Below are 27897 nucleotides of genomic sequence, written 5' to 3' on the forward strand. Positions count from 1 at the left end.
ATCGAGGCGACTGCGAATAAAAAAGTAGTATTCAGCTTTGATTGATCTAGTTATCTCCGTTGATGATACAGGGTGTTAAAAACATAAATTTCGAACTTGGAGTGCTATATTTCCAAGATTTGTAGAGAATACTATCTGCGATACTTTTAATTTATTACACTAATTCAAGTACCGGATGGTCAGTTTATTATACAGTAAAATAGAAAGTATACAGGGTGCGTCAAATTTCAAGCATAATTATAATATATATAATGATAATAATAGGAAAGCCAATATAGCGCGTCTAAATAAAACCCAGAGAATTTAAATTTTATTTTTTTTTCGGATATAGATATAAAATCAGAACTTAAGAAAAAGTTTGTAATTTATTTAAAGGAAAATATCCTGAAAAACCCAAGGCTAGATTAAATTTTTGATTTTTGATAAATGAATTAGTTCCATATTTGTCAGTTTTGAAATCCGTGTCAAAAGCAGCGTCAAGGTCATTTTTTTTGAATTTAGCCGATAATTAAATCGTATCAAAATGCTCCAACGATTGGGTAAAAAGGAGCAAGGCCCTTCTTTTAAAACTTGTGGATTCCTTCACTCCAGAAAAAATTCCCTTAAACGCTGTACATAATGTAAGTATTTACTGTCTCCATACTGGAAACAATATCATTTTTATTGTTTGTTATTTTTTGTAGTTTATTATTGTAGCGTGTTGCCGATGTATTAGATATTTCTCTGAGACCGATGCATAAGCTTGTTTCTGGAGACATCAAAACCGATCATGAACATAAAGGTAAAGTTCTGATCAGTCATATCGCAGCACACGGAACAGCCCTTTGTGAAGTACACGAGCATAGCATATGGAGACGAATTTATGTTGTGTACGCAGCAGGTATGAAAAAAATTTGAAACTATCCCTTTTTCCAAATGAATAATACAATTTGTGGTAATGCTTTTTTGTGCGTAAAGTCGAAAATTATTATAAATTTTTCGTGGTTTTTGGATTGAAAAATTCATTCATTTTAATAATTGCTTTTCCTCCCTTATAGGAGAACATGTCATAGTAGAACTGCTACCCAAAAATTTACACGAAACCGATGGTATTTATTTCATTAATTGATGTATTAAAAAGGTTGAAATTTTGCTGCAAAAAATGCAGTAATTCAGGCCGGAAATATCTGATGGAACACCGATGCATTGCTCATGAACGACTGGCATTTTTGAGAGAATACACAAAAAACCGGAATGAAGACTTTTCATTCAATCTAGTATTTTGGACGAGAGGTAGATACTTAGTAAAGCAGTGTCTGGAAACAGTTCGGAAAAAATATGGTGAAGGAGAGCTATTATCTTGATTCAGGTTTAAAGGCCGTCGTCGGTTGGAATTACTTCCTAAACTTTCGCTAGCACGAGTGGCGAGCTTCTTCAGAGGTCCTTCCATCTCCAATGGAAGGACCTCTGAACACCCACACAATTTCAACAGAAAGGAGGAGACCCTTAGACTCAACCAAATCTGGAACCCGATCCTTAGGAACGCCCGAGCAGTACCGATCGATATCCCGAGACCAACCGAAGCGGAAAAAGCCCCGCCCACCACCAATCGGTATAAATACAACCTGCGCAGGAGAAATCATCAGTCTACGTCCAACATCGGAGATGGAAGGACCTCTGAAGAAGCTCGCCACTCGTGCTAGCGAAACGTTAGGAAGTAATTCCAACCGATGACGGCCTTTATACCCGAATCAAGATAATAGCTCATCAACGGGCCGCGAAAGCCTTAACCAATTTATGGTGAAGGAGTTCGGGATATAATTTTTTCTACTCCCGTCTGTAAAATACCTAATTGCACACCGATCTAGCGTGCGGGAAGCATCACTTTACCACATCAGTTTCGTTTCCCACGGATCCGAGCCACTTGGACATTTCCAGTATTTTACCGCAAGGGTTTAGGAGCAATCGGATGTTTTCGGAGATATTTCCCACGCTTGGAATTTGGACGTTTGTCAATTCTGACTGTCATGTCAGTGAATGTATTCGTGTTGTTTTGCGAAAATGTACCCAAAAACTAAAGGTCGTAGAAAAAGTGTAGTATGCAACATGTACGGCAAACTTTTTAAGTCACTCGTTTATTAAACACTCGCTCTGCTGCACTCCGCTCGCGTCAAATAAACTCAAATGCAATTTACCGCACTTGTTGCATAATATACTGTTTTCTACTTCCTTCTATAAAATATCTAATTATACTCCGATCTAACGTGTGGGAAGCGTTGCTTGTCCTACGGATCTGAACCCCTTTGGACAGGTTCAGGATATTACCACATGGGTTGAATTTTGACATTTGTCAATCCTGACGATCATATCAATGAATGTATTCGTGTTGTTTCGCAAAAATGTACCCAAAAACTAATGGCCGTAGGATAGTATGCAAAAAGCTTCACGTTACCACCTTACATCCGATTGCTCCCAAAGCCGTGCGGTAATAGCCCGGAAATGACCTAAGTGGCTCGGATCTGTGGGACAAGGAGTTCAAGTGGCAAAGTGGCGCTTTCCTCACTCGTTTATGAAATGTCAAATAAACTCGTGAGTCAAATGCCGCTTAGCCCATTTGTTGCATAATATACTATTACAGACGGTAGTAGAAAAATAATATATTTATTTATGATAGTTATACGTTATTAAAGACACTTTGATTAAAGTTAAATATGCGTTATTCAATTGAATAAAAAGTAACCATAATTAAGTGGTATTATGCAGAAAACAGTCTTAGCACAGTGTCTGAAATGTGACAAGAAAATGAAACAAGATAAATTAATTGTATATTTTAGAGGACAATCGTTTCGACAACACCTTGTCTTTACCAAATGTAATATTTACAAACTACCTGCTACTATATATATCGAAAAATAACCATAAAACCATAATTAATGTTGTTGTGAGAATTTAAGTTCAATGAAGGGGAGGTATTTAAATCTAATCGATTGTTAAGCAATACATTTGAATATCTCATTTTGGTAATCTCCATGGCTTCCAATAAATAAACTTTTTGGGGCTGTATGTAAAATATTAAAATTGTCGTCAAAAATGTGTTTTTCTGTGTTTAAGTGTGTAGCATAATTTGAATCTAGACTAAACTATTGTTTTTAAACGCTCTTTTATGTTCATTAATGCGTTTCTTGAAGGATCTACCTGTTTGTCCAATATAAATTTTAGGGCAAGATCCGCATGTCAACCTGTAGACACCTGATTTTTGAGATTTTGGATATTTTCGTTTTATTGTTTTTAAAAAATGTTCCTATTGTGTTGTTAGTTCTGAAAGCTATTTTTAAACCATATTTTGACAAATGTTTTGAAACTTTTTCACTAGGTTCTCCTATGTATGTAATTGTTTTAAATTGTTCTTGTTCTGTATTCGGTTGAAAAAAGAATTCAATTGTCTGTCTGTTCCAACAAAGCAAGCAAAATATTGGAACGGACAGACAATTAAATTCTTTTTTAAATAACATTAATTCATTACATATTCGTATAATATTCACTATCGAAATTGAACAGGATAACTCTATTAATTTTTTAGACTTAACTATTACGAAAACGCAAAACAAGTTAGATTTTTCCATTTATCGTAAAACTTCATGCACGGACACAATCATACGTAACAGCTCAAGTCACCCTTATGCACACAAAATGGCTGAATTTCACTCTTTTATACACGGACTTCTTAATACGCTACTCCCAACCGAAAATTACAACAAAGAACTTAATATCATTAAACAAATTGTACTGAACAAAGGCTACAATCCGTCCATTATAGACAAAATTATAAATAAAAAACAAAATCCAAAATCTCAAAAATCAGGTGTCTACAATTTGAACTGCGGATCTTGTCCTAAAATTTATATTGGACAAACAGGTATATCCTTCAAAAAACGCATTAACGAACATAAAAGAGCGTTTAAAAACAATAGTCTAGATTCTAATTATGCTACACACTTAAACACAGAAAAACACATTTTTGACGACAATTTTGATATTTTACATACAGCCACAAAAAGTAGAAAATTGAATTTATTGGAAGCCATGGAGATTAACAAAATGAGACATTCAAATGTATTACGTATTACATTTGATAAAGATACGGTGTTGTTGAAACGACTGTCATGTAAAAATATATAATTTCTGGAAAATCTGAACTTTTAGTTCTTATTTATTTTGATAAATGGATTTTCATCAAGTAAAAGCCACCTCAGTTCATTTTAGGAAAACAAGAATTTTTGGACAAGCTGTGGATAAACATTAAACCAGAGTATATGCCCATATTAAAAAAACACAAATAGTTTTCCTATAAATATGAAAAGCTCTTGGAAGGCGATGAGGAAAACAAATAATGATAGGATTTTTTAAAATATGTCTTTTTCAATAATGGATGTACATTGACACTCAAAAGCGAACCAAATATTCAAAGAGACAAGACAATGAGTACCATACTCGAAGCCAATACCCACAAAAAATAAATATTATGTTGGGAATTTGGGGACATTATATTAATGGCCCATTATTTAAGGACAATAACCTCACGGCAGAAAGCTGTTTGAACTAATTACAAAATCAAATTGAACCCGCTCTAGAAGAAGTTGTTGGCAAAGGTTAGGAGATCTGGTACTAGATGGACGATTGTCCCGTCCATAATTCCCGTATGGTCAGGGGGAATATTTGGGAAATACTTTTAACGAGAATATTATTCGCCCAAGGTGCGGAATTGTTGGACCACCCACCTGACCTTTTGCCGAACAAGTTCTTTCTCTAGTTTTATCTATAAAAATGTTATATTTGAAAATCTTAACCAGTTACAAAACGCTATTTCCTTTGAATATGAGAGGATTTCACAATATCAACTAAGCAATGTTGTTTGAACATTTACTTAAAAAATAATGTTTATTTGAAATATTTTTTCTTTTTAGCAATGTTCTGTAGCTTTATTTTTATTATAATTATTAAATGTTAAAAAAAGACTGTTGGGTAATATACGATTACATTTCGACTCAAAAAGATATCATGCTGGCTGATATCACTTATGGATTGAACCAGTTGCTCAAGTAAAATAATGATACTTCTGATGGAGTATTCATAACGCTTTGTTTCAGGTTTCTTCCCAAAAATGGGATAACTATTGTGGGCACAGTTGATGCCCGCGTCTAATATCCTCCAAATTGTTATCGATATGCATGAATCAAACTCGGAGGAAGATATTTTTTCCGATGAAACTAGTTTTTGTTCTCCTTTGCTCTTTGCCTTATGGGTTTTCGTTGTTTTTGTTGTTGAAGCATTGGGAGTGTTTCAAAAAAAAATCTATCTAATTCATCTCTGTTTTGGTTAGTCATATTTGTTTTCTAAAATACATTTAATGCAGTTCATTTTGGCCGTTCCTATAAATACGCCACTGAAGAAATCTCTACACACTACACTACACTAATCTATGCAACTAGTTGAGCTCACTTGTCACTTATTAAGCACTTTTAAAACAATGTCAAATTGAAAGAACCCATAAGATTGTAAATTCACAAAAATCTTCATCTACTCCTCAGTGTAAAAGCTATGGGAAAACACCGAATAACTTATAATATCAATATTGGTACTGGTGCACATCCATTAATTGATTAATAATTGTCTAAACCAGTGGTCACCAATCTCTTCAATGTTTTGAGCTACTTTGTTAATTTTGGAATAATCAGTGAATTACCCCAATGACCTACCTATGACAATTAGATTTTTTTGTGGGATTTTTAAGGTTCTCAGATTTTTGCAGTTTGTATTTTTAAAATTAAAATCGTTGTGAGAGCTACCAGAATTGCCTCCGCGAGCTACCCGTAGCTCGCGGTCAGCAGGTTGGCGATCTAGGGTCTAAAATAAAAAAAAAACATTTCATTAGGTAAACAGCACCTACTATTTTACATTTTTTTAATATTACCTTTCACCGATATGGGGATTTTCTTGTAATAATTTCTTTCAACAATGACTCTAAAACTGCTGCAAAAATCGATTTGAACACTTCAATACTCATCACAGATATGATTGTCTACCTGATCTACTACAATTGTTTGCCCTAGACCACAATATTTGATCACGTGGTTTGGAGTGCCTAATGTAAAGCTATGACGCTAAGATTTAAAGCGAATGTCAACAACAGATGTACGCACTTTATACTTTTAAGATATTCTACCAGGTGGGGCACAATCGATGGCCTATTACGAGGGGGTTCATTTCAAAATCTGTGCTCTCAGTTTCTGGTAGCCCAAGTAGCACATAAATGTTGTTAGTCGACATAATAGTTATAAAGTTGCTCTATTGTTACTTTCCTTAAAAGCAAATAGTTGAATAAATATATAATAAATAATAAAAATATTTTATTAAATTTATTTTTAAATTTATCTCAAGATACTGTAAACCAAATAGTTGCGACACCAATATCCACTGTTAAGTTGGAATTTATCATCATAGATTTAGAACATGCAAATGTAAATTCCAGTTCTTCTGAAACCCAACTGAAGCTTGGAACTTATAACAAAGAAAGTATCAATGTGGAAATTGTCGATTCAAGTAACGAAGAGGATACCACAGGGTTGGCCAGAAGCAGTAAAAATATTAAGTTGAATTATCGCATGCAAGCATGGACTACTTCATGCATAGTCTGTATCAATCTTAGTCGTGCTGGCTCTTGCCCACAATTATGGAAGTTACCTGCAGACGGCAATAAAACTCGAGTCCGGTAGGTATTAAAGGACAGAACATTAGGGACGGATTCTCAAAGATTTTGTTAATAATGTATATTTTTTTTCGTTTATTTAGACGTGTATAACGTTATTAAATTACAATGACATTAAATATATACAATAAATTTAAAGCTAGGAGTATCTATACATAATAACATTTTTATTTTAAATGTCTAAATCTGTTGCACTATCAGAGTCGTCCTTGAATTTAATCATCATGGGATATATGTCGTTTTGTATAGAAATGTAAGAGTCCTCATTTTTTTTAATGTGCTCTACTGAATTTATAACACTGGGACTTAAAGTAGGAGTAACATTTTCTGCTCTGAAATTTGACTTTTACTTGGTCCTAAAAATGCTTTATTATCGCATACATACTGTTTTTTAAATGTATATGAATTTAGGACATGCAAAAATTATTCTTTTGTATAATTGAAGTCAAAATAAATATCATTTTCATACAAATATTCCTGGATTTTAGTAGATAGTTGATAACCCAAGCTCTAATCCTTAATATTCTTTGCACACAACAGCAAGTTTTGGGAGAAATCCATCTTCCGACCCAGCGTGTAATATGGTGATGCGTTTTCCTTTGTTCTAAGCTGCTTTCCTCTGACAGTAAATTATTGGCGATAAATGAAAAACGGTTAAAGATGGGATAATTTTATTTGAATAGTATCGTAAACTACGTCGAGAGAGAGTTTCAGGTTTCATCAATTATTCAGGGATGGAGCACGATAGAAAAACCACACGTCCCTTTACCACACCAAACCCCGAAGGTCCTTCCTTTTATAATATAAAGTGTTTTTTGACAGCAATCTTGTTACTTTCGCAAAAATCTATGAAATCGAATTTTTCCAAAGTATCGGTGCTTGGCTACGAAACTCATATCTCAGAAACGGTGTGTCGTATAGCGTCGCCATTGGTACAGATGGAATGATCGTCTAAAAAGAACGTTTTTATTTTTTTTTCTGTTTGTCCGTTCTCCGTTCTCTGTATACGCTTTATAAAAATGCGAAGTGATCGAAACGGCATTGGATGAAGGCTTAGATTTAGAACACATGACTTTCGGCGTCGACAAACCCGACTTTGATCCGTTTGAGTTCATGAACGATCCGGCGATGGAGAAAACAGACACGCAGTTACGTAATGAGAAAAATTATTGGTAAGAACCGAATATATAACGTGATTTGCGGGGGAGCCGGCGTGGGAAAGACTCGTCTCATAAAAGCCATCCATCATGCACTTTTGAGGCACGTCAACTCACGACCGGGCACTCCTCCTTGGTTTTACCGGTGAATAAATCAAACCTGGAACTGGTACCGTGAAACGCAGACAGCTTGAACACTAATCATATCGCACTCATTGACTTGAAGTTGATCATCGTGGACGAATTTTCCATGGTTGGTGCCAGGATACTGCATCACGTCGACCTACGACTGAGGCAAATATTCAAAAGCCATTCTGAATTTGGAGGAATATCGATCGTTTTATTTGGAGATTTCAAACAACTCGCTCCAGTGGGAGATCGACTCCTCAACTCACGACTCCTGATCAGTAGAGTTTTCAATTTAGCCTGGAATTTCTTTTAGCACCAAATCACCACATAAGCGGTATTCTGCTACGAATTCATGTCCCTAGGCTAGTATCTAACTCCTGATCAGTAGAGTTTTCAATTCAGCCTGGAATTTCAGTATTTCGAACTTTCCGAAATAATGCATCATAAAGAGGACAAAAGATTCGCGATCGCACTTAATAGGACTAAAAACGTTACAGGTCGATGCCAAATATATGTTCCCTGTCAATATCGATACTCAAGACGGTATCGTTAATGGGGCTATCGGGATTACAACAAAAATCAAGTACGACAATACCAGTACCAGTACCAGCGGCGGGAAAAACGCACAACATCATAAAAGCAAAAAATCTGCCAAACACGTGGACCCTGGTCATAAAAACTGCCAGAGCTGTAAAGGTTAAGAAAGGCAGCTTAATTCATGTGGAACGAAGCCAGTTTCCAATAACCGCAGCAGAAGAAATTACGATTCACAAAAGTCAAGGTGCGACTTATAAACATTTGGCGGTGCACATTGCGAAAAAGATCGCAGCTAGCTCAAAGTCATTGTGGAGTTTGTGAAAACTTGTGTTCGACAACGTTACCTGTTTCGGAAAAATCTGTAACAGTCTAAAGCACAAACCTTACGGTATTTCGTGCTATGGAAAAAGTGTAAGGGATGACGTTAAAATCACCAAAGAATACACGAAGGAAATTAACTCCTCCGTGTTTCAAGCTAACTTTTTTGAAATCAATAACGATATCAATGTGATAGCTGTATATGTTCAACTCAGATTTAAACTATCTGATTCCGTTACCGTCTTAGAAGACATTGATAGAGATGTGCAATCCAAAAAATGTATGTTAATAGGCGATGTCAATTGCGATCTGTTTTCAGTAGGTAGTAATTGCTCGAATTCCTAAATAATTACGGTTTCACGTCGGCCTTAAACACCAATGTTGCGACGACTAAGGGAAATACCCATATCGATTGATGTTTTTGCAATTTTCCGACCCTGGCGGCTAACATATACGAAACCGTCTACAGTCATCATAACGCTGTCGCGGTTAATATCTACAATGATTATGCTGCACCTGCCACTATGGGGAAAGTGGACAGTCCCATCAGGACAAATTTCATCTACAATGTTGACACTCACCACCGTGCTGGTCTGGCTTCGCCAGAAAGAAATTCGATTGCCTTGACAGGCTAGCAACCCGTGCTCCCAAAGGAAATTCGTACCAATTAATATAAAAAGAATATATAAAAAAAGCATACAAATTTAGATGCTATCCACGCATCTTCTGTCTATGCACTGCGCTACGAGATAGAGTGAGGGTGGCAAAAAGGATAAAAGTAACGTACGGGGACCTTTGGTTTATTAAAGTCGAAAAAAAAAACGACTAGTTTTATCACAGCTGAGTAGACGTCTCTGGAGATATTAACATTAAATAAATAATAATAATAAACAACAAATTTGAATAAAAGGAAAATCCAAATGATGTTTGGGTAGGCGCTTACGAACAAAGGAAACAAAAGAAAATAATGACCGCCACATTTAGTGCACAAATATTAGGCGTAATTAAACCTTCAATTATTCTATGGTATTATGTGCTGCGCGAGTTAAAAAATGAACAGTACTTATAGATTAAGCGCTCTCTTTTCTACAGTACAGTCCTGTATTCACTGAACCAAAGGCTACCCCCAAAAGATCGCCGCTTACGGTACGGCTGATAACCGTTTTAAAGTTTAATAAATTATATCACATTAGAGAGAAAAGAAAAAAACACAGAAAACGCTTAAAATTAAACGAATGGTTTATCTGCTCTCCTGGCGTTGTAGACCTCACAGGTAGGCGAGATGCAGGTCTGTGGCAGTACAAAGTCTAGTGATGGCGGCGCGGGATCCAAGCAGATTGTTCGGAATCGTAGACAACACCTGGTCCAGGAGAAAACGACCGCTCGCCACCAAGGCAGAACAGGAACACGAGCAGTAAGAACAACAAGATGTCGACGAAGAAGGAACACAAAAAAAAGTCTGCGAACATTAAATAACCACTTAAATAAGAGCCAATATTTACCTGCATTACCTCCAATCCGGAGAGTTCATCAAAAATAAGTGGTCGAAGGTAAAGTTACCGGAAACGTGCTTCGACGAAATCCCACAAAAGTGGACTAGAAAACCAAATAAGGGCACCACTATCTGCTCAGCTACAACCAGGTCCCTAATTTATTAATTCCCCGGAAAAGCAGATCTTCAACAAGAGTACATTTCTTTCCTGGAAAACCAAAAGCATGAAAACTTCCGCTAGCTCAGGATACATGCGCCATCTGAAAAGGGAAACCATTTCATCGACTCCTTTTATACACTCAATACGTCCTATGCACACCAGACAAAAACTACGAGAATCATCATTATAGTATATAAACAAAACATCGAGCAGCACCCGGTAACAACGTCGGAACTCCATGTGGATCGCTCAATAAGGGGAGTAAATCTGGAACCATCCTCTAGTGGGGAATTATTTTTTTTCTACTACCGTCTGTAAAATACCTAATTACGCACCGATCTAGCGTGCGGGAAACGTCGCTTTACCACGTCAGTTTTGTTTCCGACGAATCCGAGCCACTTCGGACATTTTCGGGATTTTACCGCACGGGTTTGGGAGCAATCGGATATTTTCGGAGATATTTACTCCTTTATTAAACACTCGCTCCGCTCGTGTCAAATAAACTCGTGAGTCAAATGTCATTTACCGCACTTATTGCATCATATACTAATAATGCTCGATGAAATCTTGTATCGCATGTGTTGGGCTTAAGAAGCTCAGAAGGGTTCGCAAGGTCACAAGGTTCCGCATTGCTATAAATCAGAGCCGCATTGCTACGGTAGTTCAAGAATGTGACGTCATCATCCAGAACTTATGCAAAATTCAAAACGGAACGGAAAGGCCGTGAACTTCAATTCAAGTTAAAGAGATGTAAGAGATTACAAATACCTATTTGATGAAGATAGTGATTTTCGAAATGCAACCGCACTTGGAACCCGAGACACACGTCGCGCACGCCTATGATCATTTCCGGAACCGCGCAGACTCCACTTCCTCTCAGCAATAAATAACAAAATGGACGTTCGGGGGCGCTGCATTGTGTTTACATTTGTTAAATAAGAAAATATATATTTGAATAACGGAATAACTTTCCATCATATGAACTGCAAATCAAGAAGACTACTGAACAAAAGGTAGATCGAGGTAAGCCTTGGGTCCAATAGTAATAAATAGTTGATGATTTTATCTACTAATCCACGGCTTTGGTTATAGATCTGATAACTCCGACAAACGGTTTTAGGGACCCTCTAGAGACACACAGATACAAACTACAGAAAGGATAGCCCTCTCGTAGCCTTTCACGGACGAGAAAAGGTTAGCACGTAGCTAAAGTACTTTAGACAACTTTAGAAATCTTGGAGTTCGAAAAGACCCGAGGAAAGGAACGGTACCTTTAAGGGAACCCTGTCAGGTTGGTTCTAAATTTTCCCGGCGAATTCATCATTTCTTATTATATTAATTGCTATATCCATATTATTATGCATATTTTGGAATAAAATTTCAAAAGATGGTGGCGTTTTCCCTTTCCTTTTTTATTGATGCTTTTCTGTTATGAAATAAGGGCACTTGTCTTTCGCACCTCCGTAAAGTAAAAATTGAACCGTAACAATTTGTCGTCCGATTCTAGGAACATATCAGTTAGTACAATCGACGACGAATTGAAAGCTAGGGTACACAATTTTGTAAATCCCAAATCAGCAAATAATGATCACGTGTCATGTTACGTAAATTCCAGTGTGCAATGTTTGCTCCCATTACATGAATTTCATAACTCAATTTATAAAAATGAATGATTTATTAATCAATCCCTCTACAAATTATGCGGAGAACAACAGACAACGTTCTTGAGCTACGGCGCTGCGTCGGAAATTTATTTGCTCAACAACAACAGCATGACGCAAATGAATTCTTACTCGAACTTTTGGGCTGGTTGGATATTGATTGATTGATTTGATTATGTTGTTTTCTAACAGCATGCAAATGTAAGATTTTGCGGTAATTATTCATTGCAAGAGCTTGGTGAAGCAACATACTAAAAAGTTCTTACTTTGTATTTTCCCGAAGGTTCTTACGAATCAATCGACTTTAAGAGAATGAGTGAAGCTGGACTCTCTGACGTTGAATGTGCCAACTGTCCGTAAAGTTTCTTGCAAACTAACTTTAAATTAACTGGAGTTCACAAATATTTAATTGTCACACTTCAGAGTACGCGACTTATTGGTAATCGCTATGTAAAAATTAAAGCTACATTTACAAACGAACTAGTCGTCATCCAAAATTTCGTTTTTAAAGTTGCCTTCGTAATGTTGCATTACGGAGAAAATATGTTGCCATTAGAAGACAACCAAATGGCAACTGGCTATATGGCGCACCAGGAGGGCTCCAGCAAGCAGAGGCGTTCTCAGAAGGTCCCCTACAAGGGCGATCTGAGGAGGATACCCACGTCGCGAGCGAGGTGGACGGCTCGGAACACCACCTCGTTGACACACCGCCCCCGAACAGGAGTGGAGCTCAAAAAAGGAAGGAGGGCGAAGGAGAAGAGACTTGCGGTGACGGTTACGGAAACGCGGACGGGCTCTCTTCCGGCGCCCAGCAATCCCGCCACGCCGTCAACGGAGGGCGCCATATGGGGCACGCCGAAAACGGCAGGCGGGAAGCGGAAAAGGAAGATGGGAGAGACCACCCAGGTCGGGGCACCTGCCGGTTCTACTGCGGTTCATAGGGTCCCTTAATCTTCGCTTAAGCATGTATATCATGGAGGGGAGGCAAAACACCCATCCCCTGATATGCTTGGTTAGGCTGTGGAGGAGCCACATCCTGATCGAGATGATGGATGAAGAAACCAGGGTGTAGGTTGTTCGCAGGGAGCTGATCAACGTCAGGCCCGGGGGCTCTCAAACCTGGTGGAAGTCGATCCAGAAGGATTGAGGCTAAGAAGGGCGGCGATCTGGATTCCGGGCCTGTAGGCGGTTGTCTCGAACGAGGCACTAGTCCGCTGCCTGGCAGCCCAGAATGGCCTAGATTGCCGTGCCTGCAGGGTCTGGCAGAGGACGGAGGACGAAGGAAGTAAGGGGCATAAGGTTGGTGGTGGGCGTGGACGAGAAATCGGCAAGCGCCATCACGGCTAAGGGCTCACTTCTCTTCTGCCTGGCGACCCAGGTTAAAGTGAATCTGGCAGCGCTGAGGCCGTAGGGGATGAGAAGGGCTCACAAGAAGAGGGCTCAGAGGAAGGGAGAACCGAGGAGAAATCTCGGATGGAGATAGACCGGGGAATCCCATCAGGGTCCACCAGTCAGGAAGTGCAAACGGAGGGAGGTGTTCGGCTGAGGCTAGCAGCGTGACCCTCACGTGGTATTCCTGTAACAACATCTTCACGGGGATATTACAAATTAATCTGCAACACAGCAGGGCTGCAACGGCCCACTTATGCAGGAAAATCTTGGAGGGCGGTACATCGATTGTACTGATTCAAGTTCCCTGGATTGTAAAATCAAGGGTTAGGGGCTTATCGTTAGGAGGGTCGATGCTGCATAGTGTCGACTCGTCAGGAGGCGGTCCCAGTGCCTGCATACTAACAATGGTTCTGCAGGCCTTTTTCCTAAGGGTCAAGGCGTCCAGGGACCTGGTTTCAATTCTGGTCAGATCTCCCACTCGAGACGGCGTGAGGGAGGTAGTAGTCGCCTCTACGTACTTTCCAGGCGACCGCAGCTGTCCTCCGGAGGAGATCAGTGACTTGGTCTCCTATTGTGAGGCTGCGAATCTTCCTCTTTTGATTGACCGCGATAGCAATGCTCACCACGTTATGTGGGGCAGCGCGGCGAATAATCGAAGGGGGCAAGACCTCGTGGAGTTCATGGCCTCGGCAGGGCTGCAGGTAGCCAACAGAGGGGTAGAGCCCACGTTTTTCACGACGGTCGGAGCTCGGTTATATACTTGACACTGTGTACCAGGGCTCTGCTCCCGGAAATAACTGGGTGGTGTGTCTGTGGGGAGGACTCTATGTCGGACCATAGATACATCACCTTTGGGTTGAAAATGGGTGTTCGGAAACCCGTTTAGGAACCCCCGGACAACAAACTGGGAACTCTCTTGGCGCCTAGGGGGATTACCAAGAAAACACCGGACACCTTCACCTTCAATAACACGGCCCTGTATTCGATCTGCATGGCGGTGAAGCGTACTGGAGTGGGCACAGCCATTGTAAAATGGATCCGCTCCATGCTAACCGACCAGAGGGTTGAGGCAATACTGGGTGGGGAGCAGGTCCCCATCACGGTGTCTATGCTCAGGGATATGCAGACGACCTTGTGATAGTGCCACACGGGACGGATGTGAGAAGGAAGCAGGGGCTCCTGAGCGGGGCATTGGCAGGACAGCAAGTTAGCTGTCGATCCTGGCAAGGTGGAGATGGTCATCTTCACCAGGAAAAGGAAGTTAGAGCGTAACCTCAACATTTCGATGGATGGGGTGCCTCTTTCTGCAAGCGGAAGCGTCAAGTACTTGGGGATATGGTTGGACTCAAAGTTGACCTTCCAGGAACATATAAGATCAAGGACCAAGGCGTTTGGAGCTCTGTAGGCGTGCCGGAGAGCGGTAGGGGGCCAAATATCATGCACTGGATCTACTGCCTATCTACCAAACTAACCAAAAGAGCAGGAACAAGGCTAGTTCTCGACAAACAAACAAACGCGGGACCCAGACCAACGTGACATTCCTCATCTCGACCACTCTCCTCAGTACCCCTTTGCACTCTACTGTCCTACTGTCAGAGCAGAAGCATACTCCCCTGCTACCGTGGCTGATCCGAAGCACCTCTCTAGTCGCCATCAATTGTGACTTTCAAGTGGGTTGTTTTAGCCTAGTTCGTATCTTTTATTTCTATTTTTTTCGTTTTTTTTTTGGGTTGAAGAACGGCAAGTAGTAGTTCGTTGAATTTACGTTATTATTCTAATTAATTTTTACTTATTTATACGAACACTTCGTTGACTTTTCTTTTGTGGACGCCATGTAGCTTGCTAAGGCCCGATGATACTACAAGTTAAGCTACCTCCAGAATAAAACTACCAAACTCTAAAGATGATTACTTACGTTTATTAATCAACAGTTACCACCCGCAAGATCGTTTCGACAACTACAAGTTTATTTGCTGAAAAAAAAAACAATAACACTAAATAGTAGGTACCAGTGCTGGGCAAACAGTAAATAAATAACTACAAGAGAATCCGATTATCACAAATTATTATCACTAGTGGATTCAACAACAGTTAGCGCGCTAGCCCAGTGTTGGCTAAATGACAAACAGTAAGCCGGTAAATCCGGTAGTAATAGCAAAACCACTACGTGGTACTTATCCGAAATCCTTTAGTATGGATGCCGCGGATAGCGGACTTGCGTCGACGTGGAGGGACGACTAACCCAGTAACCCCGCCCGACGGCCTGGATGGCTGGACGGACTGGTGTACCCTAGTTGCGCTCAACCACTACCTCCTTACACCCAACCTATGCTTTTAAGAGGAAACTATGATCAGGAGGATCACGCACGGGCCTCCAGCTGTGCTGTATAATACAACAAAATGTCGCCTTACCTCCACAGCAGTTTCCCGAACCGATGAACCGATGGAGACGCCGCGAACCAGCAAGACTCTTCAATGGCTAAACTAATGGCCAATTCTAGACGTTATTTACGCAAATAACATTTCCGGATCATAGTAGTACATATACAAGCGAAACTTATGGATTTGCCCACTAAATTATCAACGAGGGTCTGTCTTGCTTGTCGAGTTGCTACTGAACCCTAAAACGATCTCAGCAGGAGATGCGCGCGGAAATATCGCGATCCTTTACACGCGTTGGCATTCTTCCGTGTGAATATTTTGTCGAACGATATTTTATACCTACAGGTAGTCGACCCATTATACCCTATTAATCGTAAAGCTAATCCTATTCGAAATATATAAAAAAAAAATCGTAACACGATATAGCGAAAATTTCCGCCTGAAACACGGTGCAGTACTCACCGAAAGCGAAACAGAAAGCATTGTTTTTTAATTCTGTTAGAAACAATTTTTTTTTACAATTAACATTATTTTCCAAATTTTGTAATTAAGGGCAAAATTGGAAACGCTTTCAAATTGAGTCTGCAAATATATATGCATGATGTCAGTAAGAGAATTTCAGAGACGTAATATTGTACATGAAGTTATTATATAATTATCCGCTGTCCTCGTGACTCAAATGCTGTTTACCACACTTGTCGCATAGTATACTATTCAGCATATTCATTACAATTAAATCGGTTGATGGCTGAATATTTCGTGTTATTCAAGAGAGTTGAAAAAAGTTTTAAAATTGGATTTTTTTGTGTATATATATAGTAGCATGTTTATTTAATACCAATAATGGTAATTTCATGTGAATATACTTTATCTTTCGCGAAAATTAAAATTAAGGAAATATAAAACATATTGACAGAAAATGAATTCGTTTATCCAACATTTTGGTTATGGACATTTCATTCGGTTTGCATATAAAATATGCTGACTGCATCATTTATTTTTAAAACTCACTCAAAATAGATAACTCAAAATTAATCTTTATTTTCCGCATACTACACGCATACATATTGAAGCATATGGCGCGATCAACCAATAGGAAGTTGACGGTCCCAGGAACGAACGAAATTACGTCATAGCGATGTCAGATGTCGATTTGACGTTTGCTTCAATTTGTGGCGATTCGTCTGGAACTAAGGGAAAATTGAGCAATCTGATTTGGTTTCAATGCTGTTGCATTCCAAATGTACCTTTTCTGGATAACAACACTTTCTCCAAGTTAATTAATGGGCCTTCGAAAAGCATGCTAAGGACAAAGGCCAAAATGTATGCCAACAGGATATCGGCAGCAGTTTGGTATTCCTAAAAATTTATTGATTTATTTAAAATGACGGAATATCTGTCTGCAATGCAGCAAAAGGTTGTTCCCCCTGTGCTCCTTACTCTAAAATACTTAATTATGCGCTGATCAGGCGTACGTAATCAGATGCTTCAAGTAGATGTACCCGAAAACTAATGCTCTTGGAAGATTTAAAGTATGCAACAACTTGATAAACTTTTTCACTCACTCGTTGACTCGTACTAAAGTAGCGTTCATAAAAAATTTTGCATAATTTTTGAAAGAAATTTCCTCAAGCTACCGTAATACTATTTACAAATATGCTGAATGAATTCTCTGAAGTTTCGCCAATCATTCTGTTGGCTTCCTCAGAGCTTGATTGTGAAATGATTTTAGTTTTATCTAATAAATGTTTCTTGTTCATGTTCTTTGAGTCTCCTTGATGTTTTTTGCCCAGTCTTTTCAATGTATTCCATGGCGCATATACCTGGAATGCTGTAAACTCCTTGTATCTCAAACCGAATTTTGTCTTGTACGGATCGAATATGTTCAGAGATTTTTAGACAAGTAGTAAATCTGCTTTTGGACGACAGTGGCAAGCGGACTCAATGTTTTTGGAAGGTTATGGTAAGTGTATTTTGTGATGGAACGTTTAATATCCTTAATGTGGAAATTATTAGAGAGAAGATCAGATGTAAGGTTATTTATATCTGAGTTCAGTGACTCGGGCTGATACAGTTTTACGGCTGTGTAAAGAAGAGATTTGATAACGCATGACTTTTGTGCCAAATGGTGATGTGACAAAGCATTAAGGTATTGGTTGTGCGCCTAGAGTTTCTGTAAAAATATCTAAGAATGGGAGATTATTATTAGTTTCCAATTCAATGGTAAAACGTATTTTATTTCAAGGCTGATCTAAAAGTGTTATTTTCTCCCCATTTAAGACGTCGTAACTTACTAGCCAAAATTAATTCTTGGGAACTATTAACAAAAAATATAAACAAAAACTAAAATAATCTACACATCCTATTTCATATCAAAAGAAGGATTTTGTAGAAAGTTTGGATTATTTAATGTGTTAGGCATGGAGGGCTAAACTGAAAGATGATGAGGCTGCTTGGCTATGCCCCAGGATTCATTGTTCACTGCGATATGCAAAATGTTTTAGATTTCATTATTAAAAATATGACTTTATAATATATCCATGACTCGGGGTATATTAGACCTAAAATTTCATAATAGTGTATACATGGAAAAACCAAGTGGTCAACATAGCTTAGAAAAAAACAAACCGTACATTAGTCGACAAATATTAAGTAGTACCTATTAGAGTAAGTAAACATGTAGAAAAACGCACAATGTGAAAATCTAAAATTCCTATAACTGGCACGAGGGCTACGTTTGTGCGGCTCTTTTGGAGAAGTTATTATCAGTGTGAAAGTACGCTTGGTTTAGATTTTATCGAAGTGCAATCAATTATAATTTCTTTAACACAACACGAAATTAAATACAGTGAACAGTTAGTGTATGGAACAAATTCTTTTAAAAATAGGGTGTTGGTTTTTAACACAGTTACCATAATTTTGTCTTGCGCAGTTTTTTGCAGTAAACAGAAAATGTACATTCCAAAAATTAAAAAACCTAAGGAGTTTCATCACTTGTGTTCTATTAGAATTCTGCCTGCATTCTCTAAGATTATGAAAGGGATAATGGAAAAACAAATAAGAGCATTTCTTAATATTTATAGTATTTTAGCAAAGCTTCTGATATGATAAATGATCAAATCCTCACTTGGAATTTTCACCTTTTCAGGAGTGCTTAGTAAATCGGAAGATTCAGAAACTGAGCACAATAGCAGGGATGATTTAATCGATTTACTTGAAAGGTAAATTTTATATATTTAAAACGGGATAATGTTTTTTTTGTTCAAATAATATATGCTCTACTAAAGTAAAAAAAAATACATTATTATAAGGTAAAAAAGACACGATATTCACAAAGGTAAACAAATTGACCTTGTTTTAAAGTGAAACGAAAAATATACAAGATATTTACAGAGGTAACTAAAAAAAATTAAATTTAGTACCTCTAAAGACGTAATAAAATCGTTGTTTTTCCTTTTCTTCTCAATACAAAGGATCAGTTGCAATAATTATCTGCTTATAAATTTTGACAACACAGACGGCACAAAGACAAGAATCAGCCGAAAACTAAGGAATAGAAGGGACAACATAAATGCTCCAGTTAAGTTTAGTGTTTATCGGAATTGTTACATCTTAAATGAAGTTACGAAAGAAATGAAAGTAGGATTATTTCTTATCTTTAATCACATCGATTATTTGTTATTATATTATTATATTATTTGTGAGGAGTTCAGTTTTGACGAGTAAAATTTATTGAGGAGAACAACGCCTTTTTTCCAACATAAGACAAAAAGTAAAGTGAGTTTTAAGTTTTATCAAAACGTATTTAATTATTAATCAAAATTAATGTTGTCCACTTCAAAGTAATCCCCCTCCCCCTAGATATAATACACTTGTGCCAACGATTTTTCCAATTTTCGAAGTACTTCTAGTAAGCCCTTTCTGGTGCAGCCTTGAGTTCTTCCAGCGATTTTTTGTTTATCTCCTTAATCATTCGAAACCTTCTTTCCTTTCATGGATTTCTTGAGCTTTGGGAACAGGAAGAAGACACAGTGGAGCATATGCGGTGAATATGGTGGCTGATACATGATTGTGATTTTGTTTTTGTCCAAAGCGTTCGACACCAGCAACGATAAGTGTTGTTTTACCATAATTCCCATAACTTCAAGGTAATAGTCATTATTGACCTTAAGACTTTGTGGTAAGAACTCTTGATGTACTACGCCACGATAATTACGGAAAACGGCAAGCATTGGGGCGACTGGGTTTTGGTTTCAACGTTTTAACCATATCCCCGTGATTTGTCACCAGTTAGGACCTTTTTAAGCATATTAGGATCATCATTGACTTTGTTAACAGCTCTTGGACGATGAATTTTGCTGCTAGACGTTTCATGCCCAAAACTTCAGGATAATTACAGGAATCAATTCTCTAACAGTGATTCGACGATTTTTCAAAACAATTGGTTTCACTTTTTCTACGCGTCCATCAGTTATTGACGTGCTGGGGCGTCCAGTGCGACGTTCGTTATAGGCGTGTTTTCGGCCATCTTGGAACAATTTGTACCACTAATTATGTGATAGAATATGCTGATGAAATGCTAGCTTCAGTATTCCCGGTATCTGCGACGCGACGCTTGCATAAAAACTTTATATATATAACAACTCTGTGCTTTGCGTCCAGTTCTCCTTGTAGCGGGTTAAAGAAAACCTCGTAGTTCTGTTTGTAAAATAAAAAGTGTTTTTAAAAACGAGATCCTTCGTTAGAAAACCTTAACTGGCGCAGTCGTGACGGATTTGGGGTTGTTTTCGGTCAAAGCCACGTCATCGGGACGATTTGATTGCGAAACGTGGGTTTCAACCCTTAGACTCCAAAACGAACCAGTGATAGACTGTCTGACAAACCCAACGTGATTGAGTTCGACTGAGGGCAAGGAAGGCAAGAAATCACCCCCGCAAGCAGTGCTACGCAAGGAAAATTCCAATAGGAAGAATAGGCTGACGACTAAGAGAAATCAAGGTTAGTGCCCAAAATTCCTATTGTTCTCCTTTCATCTTCCCTGGTTAGGACGGTGGAAATAATTTTAAGGATTCTTAGTTTTAAGTTCAATTTTAAGAAATTTCAAAATCAATTAAATTTATGAACGAAGATAAAGACGTCGACAATTTAAGTGCGTTTTTTACTTCGTTAAATTTAGTGGAAAAGAAAGTAGAGAATAGTCAAATCAATTTGAAAATGAATTCTAATCAATCGTCGAATTCAGGTGTAAATTACACTTTGTTAAAAATGTTTATAGATAGTATTCTGCCATATAATGGTGATTCCAACACTTTAAATAGTTTTCTATCAGCTGGAGATTTCCTTTTTGATACATATCGTCAAGGAAACGACGAAATTTTAAAACAATGTTTGTTAAGAACTATAAGAATGAAACTTGTTGATCGCGCACAAATTCTAGTAGGCTGTAGAATGGAGTTAGTAACGTGGGACAATATTAAAGGAGCTTTGTTAAATTGTTTTGGCGATAGACGAAACTTAGAATGTTTAGAACAGGATTTGTTTATGGCCACCCCCTTTAAAAATGAACATCCTTTAGATTTTGGGAAAAGATTACAAGTTTTAAGAAGTATCCTTGCTCAAAAAATTAATGCATTTCCTGCCGATACTATGGATAATGCAAGCAAAGTAATTCATTTACGTCAATACGATCAAATTTGTTTAAGGACGCTTATTAGAGGATTACCAGGACAATTACAAAGTATTATAAGACTTAAAAATCCGAGCTGTATAGAAATAGCTATGACCCAAATTATTGAAGAGGAAAATTTTCAATATACACAAAATATCTTCAAAACTCCAATTCAATTAAAAGTTTTGCCTAATACTTCTATCGAACCCGTTAAACAATTTTCACAAAATCCAAATTATTTTAGTAACCAAAATTTTAATTATGTACAACCGATTCGCCCTACAAATTATTTTCAAAACAATAATCACCATAATCAAAATTTTAGAATTAGGCATGATCAAAATCAGTTTACTCCCCAGACTAATAGTTTTCCCAGAGGTCCAATTAATATGCCTCAACCACGCGAAGTTCCAAGAAATTTTCCTACAAATAGGCAAGTTTTTGGCCCACCTAAAAACGTATTTAAACCGACAGGTCAGGTACCTAACAATAAACCCGAACCTATGTCAACAAGAACAAACTATACTATACCACGTCAAAATAATCAAATTAACCATTTCAAACCTACTGGCCCTAGAAATTTTATTTCTCAAGAATTATACCAAATCGACGAAAGTAACGCGGTATAAACAGATGAAACATCTGCGGTATTTCAAAATGAAAATATTCACCAAGAGGAATACTCTGAAATTGAATTTTCAAATCAAATTGAATACTTTAATGACACTCAAAATTTTGACGAACACCCTGAAATTGAAAATCAAATCTCTCAAAATTTTACAATAACGAGCCAATGCGACTCAACGAAATGACATTAGAAATGTATACCGAAATTAATAATAGTTTACCGTACATCCAGATTAAAGAACCCGCAATTAAACTTTTAATTGATACTGGTTGTTTTCACTCGATTCTTCGACCTTCCATTGCAGAAAAATTTTATTGTGAAAAAATATATCATTCCCCAACTATTATTAAAACAGGAACTGGTGAAAAGGAAACTTTATTTAAAGCAGATATTCCGGCTTTCCCAGAATTAAAGGCTAATACCAACCTATCTTTTATTCTTTTTGACTTTCATAAATTTTTTGACGGTATAATAGGATTAAACGACCTAAAACGTTTTAATTTTTCTATCGATCTTGTCAATAAACAATTAAGGAATAATACAACTAATATACCAATTTTATTTAGACAACCACAAAACGAAATATATTGTATTACTGTGAATGCACACGAAATTGTTAAAGTAAGAATTCCAGTAACACAAAACAATGATGTTATTATTCCCGAGCAAGTCATTGAAGGTCTCTATTTTCCAGAAACACTTACTACTGCAAAAAACGGTTTTGCGCAAACAGAAGTTTTTAATTACACTGAGAAAAATATAACGTTAAATTTCCCACAACCTCTAAAAGTTTTATCTTTTCCGGACTTTCATAAAGAAAATTTTGAACTTTTTAATTTAGAACACATCTTACCAAAACATAAAGAACAATTTAGTAAATGCGACATTTCCAAAATAATTCGTTGCGAACATTTAAATTTAGAAGAAAAATCTGCTATAATAAGGCTTTGTAAAGAATATAACGATATTTTCCATCATGAAAACAAAAAGTTAACGTTCACCAATAAAATCAAACATTGTATAAGAACAACGGATGAATTGCCTGTATACACTAAATCATATAGATACCCCTTTATCCATAAAGAGGAAGTTCAACGGCAAATTAACAAAATGTTAGACGACGGAATCATTAGACACAGCCAAAGCCCTTGGAGCAGCCCCATTTGGGTAGTCTCGAAGAAACCTGACGCCAGCGGCAAGCAGAAATGGAGGATTGTCTGTGACTTTCGTAAGGTAAATGAGAAAACGATAGACGACCGCTATCCATTGCCTAATATAAATGATATACTCGATAAATTGGGACGGTGTAATTATTTTTCAACTATCGATCTTTCATCTGGTTTTCATCAGATCGAAATGGATCCGGAATCAATTGAAAAAACAGCTTTTAGTGTCGAGAATGGTCATTTTGAGTTTGTTAGAATGCCTTTCGGATTGAAAAATGCCCCCGCGACATTTCAGCGCGTCATGGATAATGTTTTGCGTGATGTACAGGGAAAGGTTTGTCTAGTATACATGGACGATATCATAGTATTTTCGTCATCCCTAGAAGAACACATCAAACATCTTAAACTTGTTTTCCAAAAACTGCGACAAGCTAGACTAAAAATTCAACTAGATAAAACGGAATTCCTACGAACCGAAGTAGAATTTTTGGGTCACATAATAACAAAAAACGGAATTAAACCGAATCCCAAGAAAATTATTGCAATCCAGAAATTTCCTGTACCGAAAACAGCAAAAGACATAAAATCTTTTCTAGGCCTTCTAGGATACTATAGAAGATTTATTAACGGATTTGCAAAACTCACCAAGCCATTCACAAATTGCCTAAAGAAAGGAGCGACCATCAAACACACGCCAGAATTTCTAGAAGCATTCGATCTTTGTAAAAATATCTTGTGCAATGATCCAATACTACAATATCCAGATTTCGAAAAACCTTTTATATTGACAACGGACGCCTCTAATGTTTCTATAGGAGCGGTTCTCAGCCAAGGAAAAATTGGTAGTGATCTTCCCATAGCCTTTGCCTCTAGGACATTGAACCCGGCTGAAAGCAATTACTCAACCATAGAGAAAGAATTATTAGCAATCGTGTGGTCAACAAAATATTTCCGACCATATTTATTTGGCCGAAAATTTGTGATAGTTACCGATCACAAACCTCTACAATACCTGTTTAATATGAAAGAACCAAATTCCAGATTGCTAAGATGGCGACTAAAACTGGAAGAGTTTGATTACACAGTTCATTATAAGAAGGGCAAACTGAACACTAACGCTGATGCCCTATCACGCATCGAACTAAATATGATAGATAAAGAGTCACTTTTCGGAAATCCTGGAGATATTAATGAAGATATCGATAAATACATACATGAAGAAGATCAAAATATAAGCCTTGAACAATTGGAACAAATTGAAGACGTGTTTAACCCTCTAGAAAATGTAAACACTCCAAAAATTAATATCATCTCGGACATTCAAATTAAACCGCCAAATATTCCTAATACTGGTGAGACAGTACACTCAGCAGCTGAAGATCCAATATTAAATATACCAATTACCGAAAATATTTTAAATACTTACTCTAATCAAATAATATTTAACCAAAAAACAAACGGTCGTTATCACGTGATTAGGAGTTACCCATTCCAAAATAAATCTAGATTTTCTGTTTATTTAAGTCAAAACTATCAAAATGAAATAATTAAATTCTTTTTAGATTATTTGGATCCAACAAAAATGTACTGCCTTTATGTACAAAACACCGAAATAGATTTAAATCGAGAACTATCTGTTTTGTTACCAAATACATTTAAAAACCGTGCTTACAAGTTGGTAATATCGAAAACTCTTTTAACTGACGTCACTGACAGGACAAAACAAAAAGACCTAATTGCATATCATCATGAAAAAACCTGTCATCGAGGAATTAATGAAAGCCTAATAGCATTAAAAAGGCTCTATTATTGGCCAAATATGAAAACTGATCTAACTGAATATATTAATAATTGTGACACGTGCCAACAAACAAAATATGATCGACATCCACCAAAATTAAAGTTTATGTTGACACCGACCCCTTTTGAACCATTAGAATCCATCCATATGGATACTTTTCAAATATGTAACGTAAAATTTCTTACAATTATAGATGTATTTTCACGGTACGCCCAAGCTTATCCGTTAGAACCCGCTTGCACAGCAATTGCTATCTTAGACGGTTTAGCGACCTTTATAAGTCATCACGGCCTACCTCAACAAATAACGTGTGATAATGGTACGGAATTTAAAACGTCTTTGCTTTTAGATTTCTGTAAATTGCATAAAATTGCAATTCATTTTACAACTCCCGGCAATTCTAATAGTAATAGTCCAATAGAGAGATTTCACTCTACTCTTGTTGAACTATATAGGGTACTAAAATTAAAAGAACCTAAAGAAGCCCCTAAAAATTTAATAAAATACGCCATTATAGGTTATAATTCATCAATGCATAGCGTCACAAAACAAAAACCTTTTGACGTTATTAATGGAAAAGTAAACGGTTTAGATCCCTTTGATTTAACGGATGAAATCATTGTAAATAATTATATCACAGATAGATGTGAAAGACTAAAAACTATCTATCAACAAATTTACGAAACATCGTTAGAAACAAAAATACGTTTAAATGAAAAACAAAACGAAAAACGAGAAAATCCACCTGAAATGAAACAAAATACAAAGGTTTACGTTACTGACAAAACTGCAAAACGTAGTAAGGACAAACCCCGAAGAAAACCTGTTATTATAGATCAAGATATTGGGAATAAAATTATTACAAAAAATAAAAAAATAATTCATAAATCTCAGATCCAAAAACCTAAAGCTTTTTCTTCTTCGCAGGTTAATGAACCGGACAACGCTGTTCCTTCTTGCAGCTACGCTGTTATTAGTGATAGCGAATAATGATATTGAAGTTATCCCAATTAAAACACCACTTCTCCCCTTCCGCTTAGGAAATGCTCGAATAATTCAACATCAACATACATTTTTGCATTTTGTAGAAACATCTCAACTTTTTAATCAATTACGTAATTTAGAATACGCTTACGCTGTAATCTCAAAATCATTAAACTATACAAATAAACATAATTATCAGAATGTACACTATATTAATGGAAATAATTTACTTAATAATGTTCGATATTTAATTACTCAAGTAAAATTTAAACTTGGTAACATAAAACCTAATAACCGTACAAAAAGAGGTTTAATAAATGTTGTAGGTAAATTATCGAAATGGCTTTTTGGCACTCTCGATTCAGAGGATGGACAAAAATACGATAAAATTATCACAGAACTTGTGCGTAGTAAACATTCATCTAACATCCAACTAAAAAAGCAAACCTCGTTGATTCAACAGCTGATTGACAACTATAATGATACTATAACACTTCTACAGAAAAATCAAGAAGCTATTAAAAAACATATAGACATTTTTGAATATAATTCAAATAAAACTATTACTGACATAACTACTTTCATTAAAGCTCAAAATACACTAATGCAAATAATTCTAAATTGCCAAAGTTTTATAACTTTTTTGGATAATTTAGAAAATGCCATTACATTTGGGAAATTAAACACATTACATCCTGTAGTAATATCGGCGGCTGAATTAGAACAAATAATTTTTAAATTGACTGTTCTCTATGGTGATGATCAAATTCTAATTTTTGAAAATCAAAATAATTATTATCAGTTAGCAAACTTACAAGTTAAATTTACAAAAGATAAAATAATTTTTGCCGTCCATATTCCGATTTTTCTTAAAGATATTTTTGAAATATTCCACCTGTTCCCAGTACCTGTGAATCACTCCTTAATTATACCTAATTCACCCTACCTAATATTGGGCACTGACATGCAAAAATATCAAGAATCAATCTGCCCAATCATTGAAGACACCTACGTTTGCGAAAATCAACTTACCCAGCCCATCGGTAATTGTGTGACAACCCTCATTAAATATGCCGAAAACAAAAATTGCCACGTAGTCAATGTAAATGTTTCAACGCATATAATACGACCAATCACTAGTAGATTTGTTTTGATAATACCATCGGAACAGAAACTTAAATTACAAATGAATTGTCAAAACAAAGAAATAGCTTTTATTGAAGAAGCCTGCCTAATCAATGTTCCATATAATTGTGGTATAAGTACCCAAAATACCGAGCTTTGGAATAAAGAAGAAATTTTTAAAGCAAACCCATTCTCACTGCCACCCATTAAAATTGAAAATATGGAACATCACGATGTGAAGTACCAGCCACTCCAACTACAATCGATTGATCTCAATACGATCAAAAAACTACGAGAAGCTGCGAAATCATCGATCCCCGACATTGGTTATGAAATTCATCCAGTCACTTGGAGTCTCGCCACTTCAACAGGAATGATGTTTATTTTAATCTTGTTAATAGTTATAGCATGGAAAATCTACAAGAGCCATTTGCTGCAAGATTCCAAGAAAACCAAGAACGACCAGTCTTCCGAAAACAACCCTTCGTCCCTGTTGTTTTCCACTTCGGAGGGAGGAATTATGTGATAGAATATGCTGATGAAATGCTAGCT

General features: G+C 36.9%; 1 protein-coding gene across 3 annotated transcripts in view; it reads right to left on the minus strand.

The window, feature by feature from the left end:
- Positions 1-16892: 16892 nt before the first annotated feature.
- The window catches only part of LOC132703278 (nose resistant to fluoxetine protein 6-like), a 254883-nt gene continuing 243878 nt past the window's right edge, over positions 16893-27897 (minus strand). For 2 of the 3 annotated variants that reach the window (XM_060672434.1, XM_060672431.1), the window contains exons 12-13: positions 17221-17332; positions 16893-17163 (exon numbers count right to left, since the gene is read on the minus strand). In XM_060672434.1, coding sequence (XP_060528417.1) covers positions 17099-17163; positions 17221-17332 — 177 coding nt within the window. In that variant the 3' untranslated portion in view covers positions 16893-17098. The remainder of the gene's footprint in view (positions 17164-17220; positions 17333-27897) is intronic. The other variant, XM_060672433.1, reaches the window with a different exon arrangement.

Source organism: Cylas formicarius, unplaced genomic scaffold, assembly GCF_029955315.1.
Source record: "Cylas formicarius isolate icCylForm1 unplaced genomic scaffold, icCylForm1.1 PGA_scaffold_6__28_contigs__length_40554024, whole genome shotgun sequence".
NCBI classification, from domain to species: domain Eukaryota; kingdom Metazoa; phylum Arthropoda; class Insecta; order Coleoptera; family Brentidae; genus Cylas; species Cylas formicarius.